General features: G+C 34.2%; 1 protein-coding gene and 1 non-coding gene across 14 annotated transcripts in view; both read right to left on the reverse strand.

Annotated features, from left to right (window-relative positions):
- The window catches only part of UBAP2 (ubiquitin associated protein 2), a 157,670-nt gene that overhangs the window by 24,458 nt on the left and 113,126 nt on the right, over positions 1–20,086 (reverse strand). For all 13 annotated transcript variants that reach the window (XM_074205961.1, XM_074205959.1, XM_074205962.1 and 10 more), the window contains 5 exons: positions 16,973–17,183; positions 15,277–15,548; positions 14,573–14,742; positions 11,977–12,187; positions 6,160–6,199 (listed from right to left, as the gene is read on the reverse strand). In XM_074205961.1, the coding sequence (XP_074062062.1) occupies positions 6,160–6,199; positions 11,977–12,187; positions 14,573–14,742; positions 15,277–15,548; positions 16,973–17,183 (904 nt within the window). The remainder of the gene's footprint in view (positions 1–6,159; positions 6,200–11,976; positions 12,188–14,572; positions 14,743–15,276; positions 15,549–16,972; positions 17,184–20,086) is intronic.
- LOC141503869 (small nucleolar RNA SNORD121A) lies at positions 20,002–20,086 on the reverse strand. Its single transcript, XR_012473153.1, has one exon. It is a non-coding gene; the product is annotated as a small nucleolar RNA SNORD121A (small nucleolar RNA).

The raw sequence follows: 20,086 nt of genomic DNA on the forward strand, positions 1-20,086 counted from the left end.
AGAAAAGATAAAACAAGAACTGGAAAAGATTTTCTTATAACAGCTTGTGGGAACCTCCTCAATCAATTTAATTTCTATAATAACCCAGGAATTATGAAACTTTTTTTGCTCATGAAACAATATTCTTTATTGAGATGGATCACAGTATACTGTCATTTTTGGTTCCAATACTTCAGCAATATTTTAGACTTGGGGAAATGTCCAATAACTGTAATTATTTCTGCTGAATTGTTTCTGTGTTCCAGGTATGACAGATTTTCTTCTTAGTATGACTATTAGAAGGCAAAATTTACTTAATTTCTAAGTGCTATCTTGCATACTGTGCTTAAAATAACAGCATAGGAAATTTATTAGAACACCTAGTAAACTATATGCAAATCTTTTGAGAGTCACTGTCCTAGATCAATCACTTACTACTCTGCAAATCTACGAGTCTGAGAAGACAAAATGACTGGTATGGACTGCATTTTAGTAGATTAGCCAAAATTCATACCAGAATTTTTAACTATACAAAATCTTCTCTGGAATGTGGTTTGAAGAACAGACTATATATAAGGCTAATTTCTCATTCATAAAACTGAATCTTGTTGAAAGGTAATAAATAAGTCATCTCGTTCAAGTATATCTACAAAATTCACTCTATAACAAAGGTTTTTATTGTCTTTTTTTTAAGTTTTATTTATTTAAAGCAATGGGATTGTCCAAGGTCACACAACTAGGCACTGCAGGATTGGTTCTTTATCCACTGAGTCCCTATAACAGGACTTTTTAACAAATGTTATTAGGGATCCTTTAACAGGACGGTGAAGCGTACAGACATTCTTACTCATAATACTATTTGCTCTCTATGTTCTTAATGGAAGAAATTGGTAAATTTCAGTTAGAGGTAGGTAAAATAAAGATGAATTTGACCTTTTATCTGAATCAAGGTTAAAAACTCCTGCTGCTCTATAACATAACTGACACATGATCCTTCAGGCAATGGAGGGGAGATAATGCACTACTGACTCATTTTTAAAGTTGTGTTGATTAAAACCCTAAGATAGTTCTTTGTTGAACTATCTATAAGCACTTATTCTTGTGGATTAATTTTCAAAGAAAGTAAGTGCAAGATTGAACGTTTCTAGTCTGTCTGGTTCTCCTGGGATTCTACTGTAAGATATTAGCAAACGCATCAAGTTGTATCATCTATGAATTTTATAAGTGTCAGTGTTCTTCCAAAATGCCACAGAAAATGACTATTTTTCAGTCACTCACTCAAACCATTTCTAAAACCGCTTGCCCTATTGTTAACCCACACTACCCTTTACATAACAGCAGCATGAAAATCTTTAGCAAAATATTCTAAAACCTAGGCAAACTGTTTACAGCTGTCCTAAGAACCTTGTTATTAAAAAAAAAAAAAAAAAAGGCCAGGCTGTTAATACTTTCTTTTTGGTCAAGCCAAGATCTTTGTGATCACTACCTTCCTTCTCTAGCTGTTCTCTACTCTTAAATACTATGATCTAGAAAAGTAAAGTTCATCAGTCTACAGTATGGAAAATTGCTCTCCACTCCATACCCTGATTTCTTTCTAAAAACTGGGAAATTTTCTATTTTTAATCCTGAAGCAAAACCTTTCATTATTCAACAACTCTCACAGATCACTGACACTGGTTGAGGAAAGCCATATACCACATTTAGTATCAAAATGAATGAGTTCATCTGAGTTAGGGAAACTGGTACATTAAGAATATATAGGGGCAGCTAGGTGGTGTAGTGGATAAAACACCAGCCCTGGAGTCAGGAGTACCTGGCTTCAAATCTGGTCTCAGACACTCAATAATTACCTAGCTGTGTGGCCTTGGGCAAGCCACTTAACCCCATTTGCCTTGCAAAAATAAAGAAAGAAAGAAAAAGTGTATATAGAAGGAAGCTAGCCTAGCTGGACCAGAGCTCAAATTCTGTAACAACATGGAAATCATCAAAACAATAGAAGACTAACTAAAAAATGCAGTGGTGAAAATTCTCTAAATCATTACTTATTAGAGAAATGCAAATTAAAGCCTCTCTAAGGTACCACCTCACACCTCTCAGAATGGCCAATATGATCAGAAAGGACAATGATCAATGTTGGAAGGAATATGGGAAATCTGGGACACTAATACAATGTTGGTGGAGCTGTGAACTTATCCAACGTTTGGGGAGAGCAATTTGGAACTATGCCCAAAGGGAAACAAAAATGTGCATACCCTTTGATCCAGCAATACCACTACTGGGGTCTATACCCTGAAGAGATGATGAAACAGGGTAAAAACATCACTTGTACAAAAATATTCATAGTAGCCCTGTTTGTGGTGGCAAAGAATTGGAAACTGAGTGAATGTCCATCAATTGGGGAATGACTTGACAAATTGTGGTATATATGTCATGGAACACTACTGTTCTATTAGAAACCAGGAAGGATGGGAATTCAGGGAAGCCTCCAAGTATTTAAATGAACTGATGCTGAGTGAGATGAGCAGAACCAAAAGAACACTGTATACCAAGAGCAACATGAGGGTGCTGATCAATCTTAATAGACTTGCTCATTCCATCAGTGCCATAAGCAGGCACAATTCCAGGCTATCTGTGATGGAGAATACCATCTGTATTCAGAGAAAGAATTGTGGAGTTTGAACAAAGAGCAAAGACTATTACCTTCAATTTAGGGAAAAACCCATTATCTTATTATGTAATTTTACTATCCCTTATACTTTAGTTTTCTTCCTTAAGGATATGATTTCTCTCTCAGAACATTCAACATAGATTAAAGTATACCATGGAAATAATGTAAAGACTAAGACTGCCTTCTGTGGGAGGTAGGGGGGAAGGGAAGCGAGATTAAGGGAAAAATTATAACATTCAAAATAAATCTTTCTTTTATAAAAAAAAAAGTGGTGGATCAGTGGATCAAGGACACAATACACAATAGGAAAGGATCATATTAATCTAGTGTTCAATAAACACAAAGATTCACAAAATTTCACCTGGACAAGTAAAAAGTAGTTTTGCAGAAAACAAAATAAGGAAAAATATCTCACAATTCATTTCAAGATAAGACCAAACTAGGTAGATGAATTAGACATAAAGCAAAGTATCATAAGAAAACTAGGAGAACATGAAAATGTTTGTATCTATGGATAAAGGAAGAGTTTATGATCAAAAAGGACAGAGAGAGGACCACTGGAGATACTTTTAGCTACATTAAATTAAAAAGCTTTTGCACAAACAAGATTAGAAGGAAAGCAAAAAACTATGGTATTATGATTATCATGAAATAGTATTTTGATTTTATCAATGATAAGGATGGGTTCAGAAAAACCTGGGAAGACCTATTTGAACTATTATCAATATAACAATCCAAAACAATTCTGAAAGGATTCACGATGAAAAATGTTATCCACCTCAAGTGAACTGATAAACCCTTGAATGAAGAATGAAGTACAATTTTTCCTTACCCTCCCTTTTTTTCTTACCACATGGTTAATATAATGTCTTACATGATTTCACATGATATACTGCTTTCTTTCTCGAAGAGTAAGGGAGTAAATGACTTAAAAATAAATGAATACATTTTTTAAAATCTAAGAAAACATAAATGTTTTTATATTTTCTCCATCCTAATTCCATTATTCTTTCTTTTACAAACTAATTTGTCCTGTTATACTTTCGTCTACCCTGTGCAACCCTTCTAGTCCTTTCTCTGGGGGCTCTTATTTTTCACATTGATTAACAAAAAAAATTTCTTAAAGAAGTGACAACAAGCCAAAAAAAACCCCTCACATTATCCTGTTTTAGTTGTGGTTAAATTGTACAGGTCAGGCTATGCTCACTCTCAATTTTGGAAACCCTGGCACCTGTCTTATGGCACTTTTGCTTCCATCTATTGCCTGTTTTTTTTTATATTTATAAGAAATCTAAATCAGTTAAAAGATTTCTACTCATTTATATAGGTCACTTTAGAAAGTCTCACTGCAGTTGTTTATTTCTTTGTCTCAAAAATTCATTTATGAATGCTTCCCTTCCTTCTAGGACTGACTTCCCCTGTAGAATTTTGGGTCATCAGATGCCTATTATTTCTCTGCAAATTGAGAAACCCAGGATAAGTAGCAAATATTCCAGCATTACAGTAAGACTCGATATTAACAGCTTTACCCAAGCTGTATACTCTTGAAGATGTCCTCTATTATAATTTTATTAAGTCAGAAGTTTATCACCCTAATTCATCTATTTCCTCTTTCTACTTGCATGGTCTATAAAGACAAGCAAATGTGGTGCAACAGAGAGAAAGTTAGATTTGGAGTCAGGAAGACCTGAGTTCAAATCCTGCCTCTGACTCTTATCAGTTAATTTTAAGTGATTTAACCTCAGGGATCTGTTTCCTCATACATAAAACAGACATAATAATGGCACTAGTCTTTAAAGGTTATCAAGAAGATAAAACAATAGTAAAGTACTTTGCAAATTGTGCTAAATAAATATAGTAGTAGTAGTAGTAGTAGTAGTAGTAGTAGTAGTAGTAGTAGAAGCATCAGTCACAGAAGGTGTATGCTTGTTGTGTGTGTGTGTGTGTGTGTGTGTGTGTATTGGGGGGGGGGGGTGTTTGCAATGTAATGGGGTTAAGTGGCTTGCCTAGGGCCATATAGTGAGCACATATTAAGTGTCTGGGCCAAATTTGAACTCAGGTCATCCTGACTCCAGGGCAGATTCTCTATCCATTGCATCATTTAGCTGTCCTAGTGTATATTGATGACAGTGTTACTTGTGTCTCTGGTTGATGCAGTGGAGAGAGCACTAATCCTGACCTTGGGCAAGTTACTTAACCTTAACTGCCCCAGATCAAGGGCCATCTCTAGACATCCTGATCAATATCTGGTCACTGGATCCTGATGGCTCTGGAGGAGGAAGTGAGGTTGTTGAATTATTATAGCTCCTCCTCATTCAAATCCAATTGATGTACTTGTCATGGCATCACTCTGTGATGTTGCTTTCTTGTTCAAAACTGAAGGACAACCATTATCTAGCATTTATATTTGCTTTGTTCCCATTTTCGAATTTCTTATAAACATAAAAGGAAAGCATGCCCTATTCTCTCCCTTTATAAACAGTTTAAAAAATTGTTTTCTGTGTGTGTGTGTTGAAGAACCTTACTCTCCTATTTCTCTAAAATAAGTTTCAAGAACAGTATTTGAAAGGCTGGTTTCATCTCCATGGGATCAAATTGGCACCTTCCCATTAGAGGATTTCTACATTTGTACAGAAATCTAAAAGAGGCTATGGCTTTTATGACCACTGGATTTCCTTGGATTTTCGATAATGTGAACATTAGTTGTGTCTTTTATTTCTTTTTCTTGTAAAGAGCTCACATCAGATGCATATAGCTATCAAAGCTAGACCATTTCTTCCCAGGCCATTTAACTAAATGTCTTTGATTAGATTTGTAAGATTCCGGGTAAATAAATTTTCTTCACTTCTTCACTATTCAGGAACTTGCTAGACCTGTATTTTAAATCTTGATCCAAAAATCCCAATTCTCCTTTGAGGCATGTATTTTCCCCAGCTATTCACTTTGCAATTTTATCCCACCTGTTTTAAGCTACAAATGCAATATTAACAGATCCTCAAAGACCATCAATTTCTTTCTCAAGTCTTATTAAAATCTTTGGCAAAATTTTCTAGATTCCACCCAAAAAGCTGGAAATCATAAAAAATAAATATTGGAAGATTCTCTCACAAGTCAAAGCCAACCCAGGACGACAGCACCTTTTAATTTTTCATCTCCCTCTTATTTTTGGAGAGGGAGCATGGGTTCCAGTAGCCTGAAGAACATAATTACTAACAGCCAAATTTAAATGCCTATGTCCAACGGCCCCAATAGCTTACACATCTTTTAGAAATCAGAAAACAACTTCTTAACCTTTCAACTAATATAAAAAGTAGGGTCTTTTGTATATAAAAGAACTCTTCAAATTGAAAGAATCACAGAAAAATACAGTTTTACATGGAACATGTTGTAGGATTATATGATAACCAATTGCTGACATGAAAAAACCTCCATTTCATACATTAAATGATCAGCTCTTCAATGTGTGTAGTCCTGAGGAATCAAGCATCAGAAAAAGCATTCTGTATACTTACTGTCAAGAGTTTGCTGAGATCGAACACCACCATGTCCATTCTGCATAGGAAGAAAAAGAGGACAAGTAAAAATTAGCTTTAAAACTATACGAACTGTATAAGAAATATTACCAATATTTAATTTAATAATGATTTAGCTATTATTTAAAAGGAGAGAATGTAGGACAAAGTTGCCTTCATTGTAAATTAATTATTATTAATTCAACAGCAGACTATACAAAAATGAACACTGCATTATTTAAGGCCAATTAAAAGTAGACGAAAAGGCTCTAATACAGTAACTTTCAAATCCACTAAATGGTACTCTAAAAAAATATATGATCCATGTAAAATTTAGGGAGCAAAATGATAGAAAATAAAAATTGAATCTATTAATTATAGGGAACAAAAATTTGACATGTAGCCAGGCAGTATATTTGAGTTTCTGTGTCAGAATCCTAATGGCAAAATATATAACTATGACTAAGGCCATCAAGCAACATAAAAAACCCAAAATTGCTATGATATGTGAGTATCATGTTGAGAGATATTTCCAGAGTTCAAGAGACATCTTTAAGGTAATCACAAATTACAGACAAGATCTGAACCAATCTTCAAAGAAATCCTAGAACTGAAAACAACAAAAGATACTTAAGTGAAATTAGCTGTTTTATCATAAGGAGAAAAATACCTTAACCCTCCCTTCCCCTGGTCCAAGTCTATTTATTCAGAGTAAATGGAACTATTTACTAGAGTAAGAAACCACATAAACTAATAAGCAACTAACATACTCAATCAGAATCTTACCAAGGGCAATATCATAATAGAAGAATCATAAACATTTATTAAAAGCATAGATTTTTTTTTTCTTTTTCAAAAACTGAAAATAAAGGATGAAGAAAAGAACTTTAGGAAAAAAATTAAAAGTGTTTTAGAACTAAATTATAATCTTTTGGTGGGATGAGAAGACTTGTATAATATTCTAATTGTTTCCCTTCCCACATTTAAGAATGTAAATCATTCATTTTTAATACAATAATCTAAACATTAGTCTACCTTTTCTTTATCACTTGTTTTTCAGTAGCATGTTCTCTTCATCCCCAGAAACAAAAAGTATAGAGGGAAAAAAAGGCTATTTATTTTCCAGAAGTAACAATGGAGAAAGTCATATGGGCTCCTATTGTTAAAGTAAGTGTTCTTACCAAAGGCATTTACTATGCTTATTATGTTCCAGGCACTGGATATTAAAAAAAAAAAAAGCAAAAAAACACTTCCTGCCCTCAAGTAGCTAATAGTCTAATGGAAAGTAAGCACTATATACTTTCTGAATTTGTCTTCAACTGCACTAAAATATTATAAAATCTAGAAAGACAAACTATCTGTTCCTAACTCCACTGTAAACCTCTTTCTCATAGGCATAGCTCAATGCCTCACCGGAGGAAAAAAAAAATCACCTATTTTTAACATTACAAGATGTTAGCACTCATACTCTACTCAAGAAAAACTTTAAAAAAAAAAATCAACCCGGCAGCAGCTGCCTCAATGTTAACCTAAGATCCATCAGAAGTATATAAAAATAAGGGACAACTAGGCGGTGCAATGGATAGAGCAATGGTCTTAAGTCCTCAGTAGGACCAGATTTCAAATCCGACCTTAGACACTTAATAATTACCTAGCTAAATGACCTTGGGCAAGTCACTTAACTCCACTAGCTTGCAAAAACAAAAAACCACCAAATCAAAAAAAAGTAGTATATGCAATAAATAGTGAGCATCACTATTTGGATAAGCAACTAATTCAAGTTAAAGATTTGTTAGGCATAAGGTCATGGACATGTTTAATTCTGTTATCCAGTAGCCACTTGAAGGAAATCCCAAGGTCCTTGACTTTGGAAAAATTGTTTTAAAAAGTTTATAGTTCCCCTAGTTCCCTATAGTTCTCTTAGGACCAAAAGGATACCCTTTCTTCACAGGAACACTTGATTCAGTGTTAGTTTAGCACAGGTCAGTTCCTAGCTATCTCAAGAGGAAAAAAAAAAAGCTTAAAGGTACAAAGAATTTATGGAAGAGAGATAAAAGGATAATGGGGGGAAGGAGGAGAAGGAATTCCTAATCTTCTAAAGAGGAAGATGAAAGGAACTTGTTACTAGATGGCCATTTTCTACATACCACTGGATTTCTTAAACTATATTTTAAAGATAAACAAACACGATTGACTACTAATATTATCTTGCTATGGTATTTTTCCATTTTTCTATTCATAATAAAATTGAACTACCAACTTTATGTTGTATGGTCATATTAACAGGTTGAAAAAAATAGACATATATTTAGGCCAAGAAAGTCAAGAACATTATGTGCTAGATATTAAGGAAATATAAAGATGAAACAGGATTATCAACTCTGCCCTTCAAGCAATTTATCATCTAAAGGTTCAGATGGCAAGGTAAGAGATATGTACCTAAGCAAAAGTAATATCTAAATAAAATTCTATGAGAAATTTCAACAAAAAATTATTTCAATAGTATGGTAGAGAAGGCTTAATGAAAGGAGTCATATTAGAGTTGAACCTAAAAGTAGGTAGACATTTCAAGTGGTATAAATGGATTTCAACTAGTGTAAATGAAGGGTGTAAGAGGTATGTTTCATTTCAAACTGGAGGTATTAGTATAAGAAAGGGTGGGGAGAAAGGAGAAGAAGACAGTTTAATTTAGCTGAAGCACAAAATAAATCAAATAGATTCAGGGAGAGCTAAAATGAGTAAGATCAGCTAGACTGTGGGGAAAAGAACCTTGAATCTCAGAATAAGGAATCAATAATTTATTTGGTTTGACCCAGCAATACCATTACTAGGTCTACACCCTGAAGAGATGATAAAAAAGGATAAAAATATCACTTGTACAAAAATATTTATAGTAGCCTGTTTGTGGTGGCAAAGAATTGGAAATTAAATGAATGTCCTTCAATTAGGGAATGGCTTAGCAAACTGTGGTATCTGTATGTTATGGAACACTATTATTCTAGTAGAAACTAGGAGGGATGAAAATTCAGGGAAGCCTGGAGAGATTTGCATGAACTGATACTAAGCGAGATGAGCAGAACCAGAAAAACATTATACACCCTAGCAGCAACATGGGGGGTGATGATCAACCCTGATGGACTTTGCTCATTCCATCAGTGCAACAACGAGGGACAATTTGAGCTATCTGCAATGGAGAATACCATCTGTATCCAGAGACAGAATAATGAACTTTGAACAAAGACCAAGGACTACTACCATCAAATTAGAAATAAAAAGCATTATATTATAATGTAATTTTACGATCTCATACTTTGTATTTCTTCCTTAAGAATATGATTTTTCTGTCATCACATTCAACTGAGAACAATACATAACATAGAACCAATGTAAATACTAACAAAATGCCTTCTGTGGGGTGTGGGAAGCAAGAATGGGGAAAAAAATTATAAAACTCAAAACAAAATCTTTCCTTAAAGAAAAAAAATGTATTTGGTGGGAAATAGGGAGTGGTTAAAAATTATTGCCTCAAGGGGTAGTCAAACAGAATGATGCATTAGAAATTTTAAAGGAGGGTAGAAAATATAAAAGGGAAGAGAATAGAGAAAGGAAGGAATACTGGGCTAGGAAACCATTATAGGAAATCAGCCAAGAAGGTTGAAACTAAGGAGGGAGCAAAGTTAGATGAAAGGATGGGAAGAATATATAAAACTTAGAACTGACAATGTAGAAATTAAATGGAATGGGGGGGTAGGGAGAGGGAAAATTTAAAAAATTACTAAAATTCTAGCCTAAATGACTAGGAAAATGCTGGCACCAGCAAGAAAAAATAAGCATATTAGCGGAGAGGTACGGGAAGGTAATGAATTCAATTCGGAACAAAAATAAGTTTGAAATGACAGCAGGATATACAGAGATATGCAAAAGACAGCCAAAGACACAGGAACACTGTTTAAGATAAAGTTTGAGAGCAGAAATAAAGAGATTGACTCACTTGACAAGAACTGAAAATTGAAGCGGTGGCTATAAATGAGACTGCTAAAGTAAAGTAAGTAAAGAAAAACAAGAGGCTATGGAATAAAACCTTGACAGATATCCAGAAATAGGGATTGGGAAGAGAATTAAACTAGTAAAGAAGAAAAAGCAAGGAAAAAGGTGAGTAGAATAACTGTGAGAGGATAGTGTTATAAAAACCAAAGGGTGAGAAAGTATTAAAAACAGTAGGTTGAAAAGAACCCAAAGTCACAGAAATAGCAAGGATCTAAAGAAGCAAGAAAATATTATTGGATTTGGCAATTAGAAGCTCTCGGGTTTTGGAGAGATCGGTCTGAATGGAGGAAACAAAAATTAAAAGGAAAGAATGGGTAATGAGTAAGTATCACCATGTCTTATAGAAATAGGAATCTTATTAACATTTTATTTTACTTTTATTACAAGATTTCCAAACTTTTTCCCTGCCATCCCTCTGAATCCTGAACTAGAGACCGTCAACATCTGATACAGACAGATAAGATACATAGGAAACTATACAATACATAGTTCTATAAAGCAATACTTTCTCTGGATGTAAGATAGCATCTGCCCTCAGAAGTCTTTAGTAGTTGATTTAAATATTCAAATAACAAGGCAGTTAAGTGACACAGTGATTAGCACACCAGGCTTGGAGTCAGGAAGATCTGAGTTCAAATCTAGCCTCAGACATTTGATACATACTGGCATATGTGATCTTGGACAAGTCACTTAACTCCAATGCCTCCACAAACAAATAGATGTCCATATAGCTCAGAATACCTTACGACATTCAAAATATAGGAATTTGACATTAAAGGACTGGAGGAAAGGAGGAGAGGAAGGATGTGAGAAAATGGGGATAAACTTTTTTTTCATAACTTGTATACCTGAATATGTTTCAAGGCTAAGGGAAAAATGTAGGAATGCTTGGAGATGCATGAAAAGGGAGGAAATAGAAATCCAAAACACAGTTACAATAGACAAACCCAAATACACTCACTCAGGAACTAAGTGATTTCATGCCAAATGGGTTTCTATTCTCTTACTAATAAGGATCTCACCAATAAAAGCTCCATCACACAATTTGAGCACAAGTAAAGAAACATAGTATCAATAACCCCAAAAGTCAATTTGTGGAAGAGACTATTTGAATAACAAGTTAGGAAAAATATTTAGAGGCCCAAAGTATATAAAATATACATTAAAATTATAAAAATGAAATTTAATGCTGTAAATATTTATTAAAACATCTATATATATAAGGCATGAGTATACAAAGATAAAAATTAAAAAAAAACAAAACTCCAAGATCTAAGGACTTTATATTTTACTGAAGGATACAGCATATAAACAAATTTGAAATGGTAAGTTAGAATGCATACACACAGACACACACACACACACACATACAAACACATCATGGCTGTCGTAGAAATGATATGCCATGAGTTATTTAGGAGGTGGATTAGAGAGAGATAAGGGGAAGGAGTAAAAGCATGGAATCAAATTAAGACAGTATAATAGTAATTCAGATGAGAGGTGATGGAAGCCTGAATAAGGGTAATGACTGACAGATATAAGAGATGTTATGGAAGTAAAATGAGCAAGACATGTTACCTAAAAAGGTGAATGTTAAAGGGGAAGGAGGAAAGGGAAGATATGAATGACTCTGAGGTAACTAGAAGTATATAGGAAAGTTCAAAAATAAAGAAGTTTGTAGGAGAAACACTTAGAAGATGATGATTTCCGTCTTGGATGGATGGAATGCACCGATGTTCAATAGGTCAAGAAAGTTGAAACGATACTTACTGTGACAGCAATAGAAGTTGTTTCAGATGGAGCCATGGAGCTTTGGTATGCTATCCTGCTATGCACAGAATTCTGGTCGTAGGAGGAAGATGTTGTTACGGGACTAGTGCTCTGAGATGAGTTGGTCAAACTGGAAGAGGTGATGACGGAGGTTGTATAGGTCGACTCCTGTACTGTATTGGATATTGGCAAAGAGGTATTCAAAGGATCACTGGAAAAAGTAAAAGTTATTTATCATCTCAGTAAATAAATGTCATTTCAGATTCCTTCATGAAATACCACCACCTTATTACTTTAACTGTTTAACCATATCAAATCATTTAAATATTGAGCTTAACTACAATTTTACATTTAAATACATAGAAATTTATCATGATGCTCTCCCAAAGTCACTTTAGCTAAAATATTTTTCAGTTCCTGGGGTGGTGAAAAGCAACTAGATTTTAATCTGATAGAGAAGTTATAATGAATCAGTGATCTTAGTGAGGTAGAATCTAGATGGATTTAAGTTTCCTTTTCATAGCACATAATTGAACAAGTTTTTAATAATCTTGTTCTCGTTTGCCAGTTAGGAAAAAAGGGCATAAAGTTAACTTTGATTTCTGTCACTTTGGGGAATAGGGTAGGTGTTAATTTTAAAAGTACCAAACACACGCCAAATGTAATTGTTTTTAAAAATACTCCAATACAAAAAGAGACTTGACAAATCACTCATATCCCTCCCTCAGCCCTAAATATTAAGGTACTGAGCTTACCCATTACTGCCAATTGATCAAGTTGTAACTGTATGATCAACTGTCAGGGATAACATAGAAGGTACTCCTTTATGAGGTAGGTGGTTAGACTAGATGTCTTAAGTATTTCCATTTTTCAGGAGACAAGAGATTGACTCAAAATTATAATTCAATATTGAAATCTTCACAAAGGTTAAAATAAAACTCAGAACAGGGGAAGAAAAATCCCTAAGGCTTACATGGTACAGAACTCTGGGAATATAGTGAAAATGAAAAGTACTTTTAGTGAGGTAGTAATTTTCAGCAGTACTTTTCCAAGGCTAGAATACATTGCTGGTTAAACTATGGAGCTATAAGAACTGTTGTACCTTCTGTATTTGGTTCGTATACCAGGGTGCTAACACATTGGTCCCATCAGTCTCACATCATACCAAGTGTTCTGTTATCATCATATAAACTATGACGAGAAAAAGATGATTTTTGTCACTCTGAGCTATTTTTTTCTTACAATTACTCTATTTGCTTCTTTAGTGATATATCATCACAGGAATGGTCAACAATATTTGTTCTGACTTGCAAATTTTCTTTTTGCTTCCTCAGATTTTTCCTGGATCTTCACCATACATTTGTTCATTTTTTTTATTAGTGGAACTTAAAAATGATGAGGAAATGTGGCATGGTGGGAAGCCACACCTCTTACACATTTTGACTGGACAAGCTCAGGTAGCTCATTTAACCTTGAAGTAAAAAGTTGCAGAGCAGGTGCTGATCTATTGATGGAGACTGTATAATACAAGGAGTTCCTTACACCAAGTGAAATCAAAATACTGGTTAAAAAAAAATAATTCCCTTTTAACTTGTTTGTCTAAAATTCCAAGTCTTTTTCAGTAAACTCTTTCTTCACTCTAAAACTATCCAAGTTGCTTTACCTTTATCTAGAAACCAAAGGCATAAGTGGTTTAGATACTGGGTTAGAACTTCAGCAAACTTATAACCATTTATTCAATTTCTCTGAGAAAAGCTCACAGGAAAGGTTTCTAAACACACAAGGCATGTTGTGAGAATGACATACAGAGTTGTTCCCCCCCACCCCACCCCTCACCTTTTTTGGTTAAGATTTCTTTAGCAAAGTTCTCCCAAAGACAAAGGACAAGTAAATACAGATGAATAAGTGATCCCTTATCTACTAAAGCCTTGCAATTATTTCTATTCTCCTATCCTCAAGGGAAAATTCACCATCTCATCATTAATGAAGTACTGAAAGATTAAATTAGGTTTTTGTGAGAAACCTAACTTTCCACCATCCTTATATGAAATTCCTTCTGAAAGATGCATCACTTCTACCTTCTACATGACTGTTGCCACAAAACACATATTTCTTCATGTTCTCTTGAAATAGGATGCATGAATCCAGTAAGCAGACTTGGCTAAAATGTTCATGTTTCCATTCCAAAGCAAGCGTATCTTGAAAAAAAAAAGCAAGCATTCCTTCTTCACTTTGACTTGAACTTATATATTTATTTAATCAGAGGAATTTTGTGTTTGTTAAAAAAAATGTTAAAACATATGCCTAAAAAGGCTGATTAAAGAAAATTTGGGGGAGGTAGGAGATACTAATGAGCACCACAAAATTTTATAATTTTATTTCTCTTCCCTACCAAGAATCTATTTTCTTTCATATAGCAGCCAAACAAGCCTGCTTACTCTCAAAAGTCCCATTGTCAAGAGGCAACTCTTTCAACTCCCAATTCATAAAACTGTCTCTTTTTCATGAGCCAGTTTGACTCAAATGTGCCTGTACCTTATAGAAAAAGAAAATAATATTCAACAGCCTAAAACATAGGAAAAGAACAATCATATACCTTACAGGTTTTGGATACAAGCTGATTTGGGCCTGATTACTATTTTCATTGCTCAATGCTGATCCAAATTCAGAGAGAGAAGGTTCCGATCCAAATTCCAAAGCTCCAAACTGAACATTTAACCCTGTAACATCTGCTGATCCTGGCATTTCCACTGCAGATGCAGGGATCTGAAAGAGGAAAACACATTTTTCACATTCAGAGCTTAGCATATTTTTAGTCTCAAGTGAGACTAGTGATATAGTCAGAGTCCTTAAATATCACTGGATGCAGATGGGGAAGTCTAAGGCATGAAAGGAGGCAATGGAGTTAGGAACAGGGAAAATGGATAGTATGGGGGGCTGTCAGTGATTCTATTATCAAAAAGATAACTACCATTCCTTTTATTGCACTTATGGTAATATATATAGTCTACTTCAATCTAAAGTAGGGGTATCTAAATAAAAGCTAAGCTAGTTCCTGACTTACATAAAGTCTCTAGTACTTAGTAGCAGCTACGAAGTAGCCACTTATCATTTTTACCTCTCTTCTATATTATTAATCCAGTCAATCAAAAATAAATGTTTTTGCATGGTACAAGAAGATATCAGTATGAAATATTTAAAGAAACTAATAATTTATAAGGAAGTAATGTTCGATTTTCACGGTCTTTTCCATGGCAAATCTTGCTTCTGGTAAATATAATCTCTGAATAGGTTACTCACCTTGGAAGATGGTGGTACTCTCCGTTTTGGGGGTTTGATCTGTTTTGGCTGAGTTTGCTGGGCAGACACTGCTTGGTTTTCTGCAGACATGCTGGGAAGCTGAAGCATTTTGTTCACAGCTGTGGCATTGTCTCTGGAGTTTTCTCGGAGTTTTACCTGGGAGGAGAAGTTCTCCATCCCAGGAGGAGGAACAGGGATGGGCTGGGTCTGGTGTTGCTGTCGCTGGCTCAACTGGCTCAGAACTGGAGATGGCTCAGGCTGAGATTTGAAGTCTATTCACATTTCAAGAAAGAAAAAACGTCAATCAAATAATCACCATTCAATTACTCAAAAGTTGCTCATTTGATTATGGTAATCTTTCTGCCACCATCATGTATATAACTGAGATATGGAAAATAATTATTCTATCCCACCTACTAATTCAGGCAATCCATGTTTTTATATTTGTCTGATTTTCACATAAATGTCATGACTATTATACATACACTCTTATGGCAAGGTTTTCTTCTATTCATGAAAGGGAAAAGATCCATATTAAAGAATATTTGATCACTTTAAAAGAATATTTGAAGACTTGTGTGAAGAGATATCTCAAACTATGACTATGTAATAAATGAAAACATTACATAACAAAATTTAGGTTAAATTCAATATTGGTACCACCAACTTGGTGGTAAATTCAGTAAAATTATTTAAGACTACTTTGATGAGAGGCAGCTGGGTGGCAAGATAGAGCACTGGTCTCAGGAAGACCTGAGTTCAAATCTAGCCTCAGATTCTTAATACTTATTTAGTTCTGTAACCTGGGGCAGTTAACACTTAACCCCAAAGCCTTGCAAAAACCAAAAAATAAAACAAAAATTTTCTAAAAAGGTTTGATGGCATTCCCTATGATACCAGTGTTTGAAATTGCAATTCAGAACCTTAAACAAAATTTATAACACATGGTACAGTTTAAATGGTACCTAGACACAGAAAGAACATAATTTTAATTTTAAGGAAGAATGAAAAGACTCAGAATCCAGAAAGAACTAGTTTAAGATCGACAGTTGTGAAGAAAAATCTCAGATCACTTTCAGGAGTTAAATTTAAAAGCAAGCAAAAAAGAAAAGAGGTTCAAGAAAAATTCTACTATGTCCTTCAAATTGCTCTCATTTCTCTGTTTCCTCCAATATAGAACCCAAAACATAAAAATAAGCTGCCTGAATGACATGTTTGGGTAGTCATAGTCCAGGGCTTAAACTACTTTACCAAATTATGAACATGTTGAATTTGAGGTACTGATGTATACTATAGGGAATGACATTGCAACCACTATAGTTCATTTCATAATGATTAGTATTTTGGATTCTGTGATCCTTCTTCCTATTTACTGATGGATACATTGGCTTAAGCTGGGGAATAAAAGAGAACTGTTATTTTCTTGTTATAGAATATACATCTCCATACACACTTTATGTATACTACTGATTTAATCATAAATAAGCAGGAAAAAAAAACTTTGCCAAAAACAATTATTTTAAAACACTGAAAAAGCTATATTTCCTTTAAGTTAGCATAAATTTCTGTGACTGTATTTGCCATGCAATATTATTTCTGTATTTGTGTAATTCAGCCAGTTATAAATATCATACTTCTTCCCACTAAATGACTAGGGTTGAGTTGATTATCTGTAATAGAAAATTCATGCACTTACCAAACTGATTCATTATAGAGGACTGGGGAACTGGGGGTTTAAGATCCCAAGTTGAAGTGGTTGTAGGAGGACTAGTGCTGTTTTGTTGTGAATTCTGCACGCTGAACTGGCCCAAACTTGGAGATTTCAACTGGTCTAAGATCTGGGAACCAGTGGGGTTTGCCATCTTAGAGGACCCAAGTTCTCCAAATCCAGAACCAAGAACTGAAGACTGCATAGAGGAGAAAGAAAAAAGGATTTTCTCAAGAAGGAAGAATTGTGTGAGATGTGAAATAGACAAGTTTTCATCAATATTTTAAAACCTTAAATTCAATTCATCACTATTATTAGATGTACAAAGACACAACTCTAGACCTCATAGATATTCAAAAGTGTTATAATTCATGTACTTTTGTTTTTTTTAGGTTTTTTGCAAGGCAAATGGGGTTAAGTGGCTTGCCCAAGGCCACACAGCCAGGTAATTAAGTGTCTGAGACTGGATTTGAACCCAGGTACTCCTGACTCCAAGGCTGGTGCTTTATCCACTACACTACCTAGCTGCCCTTCCACTACACCACCTAGCCATCCTGTAATTCATGTACTTTTAAAAACCTAGTCTTTCTTAAATAAATCTCACTGAACTACTTTTTTACCTCATTGTCCTGAGAAACCCATAATCACTAAATCTTATTTTAAAAATTCTGCTCAAGATAATTATACAAGAAACAAATTATCCATAAAGACAGTACTTGAAATAACTTGTACAGGCAAATGCCTTTTGTTTTCTTCAGATTCCTGAGAATTCAATCTTAACTGGTCCTAACATCAACTAGAAGAAGATTAGATGACAAATTCAGGTAGAAAAGAGAATGAGGAAGAAACAGTACAAGTAATTGCAGACACTGAGGTTTAATTTATCCAGATCAATCATTGCCAGAAACAATTGATTTAGGTTTTCCATCCTATTAACAGAACCAAAAATAAGACAAATCGATAAGATTACAAATAAAAAGCCTTCAAATTTATACAGTCACCTGAAAAAACTGACAATTTAAAATTCTCAAACACAGCAACTCAAAGAAATAGCAAATGTGGTGCTTGCTGTGGGGAAATATAAATTAATGTGAGTTCATAAATGACAGAATAGTTCAATGGCTAGATAATAGGACACATGACATCTCTTTTGAAATAACCTATTCTCATAAACAAAAAACAAGTCCAGATAATGCCAACTTATTCTCTAATGATCATCAAAGGATCTTAACCCTAATTTAATCTTGTTTCTAAAACAGAAACCTATCTCTCCTTCTCTTTGTGACTATGAGGCAAGTCACTTCATTTTAGAACCTTATATAAAAAAAATGGGCATAACAACACACATTCTTTGCTAAGTCAAAAGCATCATGTAAATTCACCTAACACATTTTTCCACTGTTTAACTCAAGTCCCTATTGCACTAAGAAAACGGTTCTAGATGACAGCAATTCTAGATAATATCCAACTCATTTTATATTTATCACCAGCAATGCAGAAGTTGCATATTATTATTAACTATTATTTTGTCCTCACATTATTTCCCATGTTAAGTTTAGTCTCCCTAATTTTATTCCTGGTTGGGAAGGCTGGGAAATTATAAAAGACTCTTTAGTATAATGATAGGCACACAATTCTTTTCAATTCCTGAAGCCACTGGATTCTTTGAAAATGGATTTACAGGTCAAGTATCAGAGCTAAAGTAAATGTATAAATTAAAAACTACAAGATTCCTCATTCATTTCCAGATCTTTTTTCTTTTAATTTAGTATTGGAATTATACACTTTTTCTTTTTTTTAACACTTGAAGGCAGGAGCAGGAAGAAAGTGAAAGAAGAAATGGAGAGGCAAAAGCTGCATGGTGTCCTAGTGATTTCAGATCTGGAAACAGACATTCAACATGAAGCAATGGCACTATCAAATACTCAGTTCTATGACAATAACAGTTTCAGATCAGGAAAGGATGATTTACAATAGAATAAGGAAAAATAGTCTGTTTAAAAATCTATGCTCAGGGGTGGCTGGGTGGTGCAGTGGATAAAGCACTGGCCTTGGAGTCAGGAGTACCTGAGTTCAAATCCAGCCTCAAACACTTAATAATTACCTAGCCATCTGGCCTTTGGAGAACCACTTAACCCCATTGTCTTGCAAAAACTAAAAACACAAAAAAACTATGCTCAGCTAAAAATTTGGAAATGGCAATATTATATAAGAAATATTGTAAAGCTGGCATTTGATAGCTAAAAAAGTTATATTTAGGATCACTGGCTAAAATCAGAAAAATTTCAAAATGTGAGTTATAAAAGATTTTTGATATAAATTATTCTAATCTGTTCTCTCTAGATAAGATAACTTGGGGCAGCTAGGTGGCTCAGTGGATGAAGCACTGGCCCTAGAGAGTCAGAAAGACCTGAGATCAAATTCAGCCTCAGACACTTAATTACTTAGCTGTGTGATCTTGTCACTTAACCCCACTGCCTTGCAAAAACCAAAAGAAAAAGAGAGAGAGAGAGAGAGACAAGATAATGAGGCACAGAAAGATAAAAGATTTACCCCAAGATCACAATACTTGTTAGTTAGCAGGATTGAGACGAGAAACTAGGTTCAAATATTTTTTTCCAATCACTGCTTCCCATAAACTCAAAACAACTCCACTGCACTATTTTTAGCTTACACTTTTCACTATGTTCTATACATTAGACATTTAAATCTTTAGTGCTGAAATATCAAGATTCATCTTTCACAAAATTTTAATATTATTGTTTAACTCATAGCTAACCATTTCCTTTTGTGTTCTACTGATATGCCAAAAGCAATAATCATATTTGTCTGTTTATAGTAACATGAAAAACAAAAACACAAATATTAGCATTTTAAGAATGGAGATGAGCCATGTTTTTAATTCACAATAAAAGAAACTCCATAAAAATATTAATTTCAATTTCACTGACAAAACTTGGAACTTTAATAATAGTTTCTCAGATAATGCAACTCTTTTATTAAAATATATCTTATTAGTCCAGAAAACTCAGAGATAGATGGATTTCAACATATAATAATCAGATATGTGCTTGGAAACTATCACATCACTGTCTTGTGGAC

The sequence above is a fragment of the Macrotis lagotis genome, chromosome X, assembly GCF_037893015.1.
Source record: "Macrotis lagotis isolate mMagLag1 chromosome X, bilby.v1.9.chrom.fasta, whole genome shotgun sequence".
Taxonomy (NCBI): domain Eukaryota; kingdom Metazoa; phylum Chordata; class Mammalia; order Peramelemorphia; family Peramelidae; genus Macrotis; species Macrotis lagotis.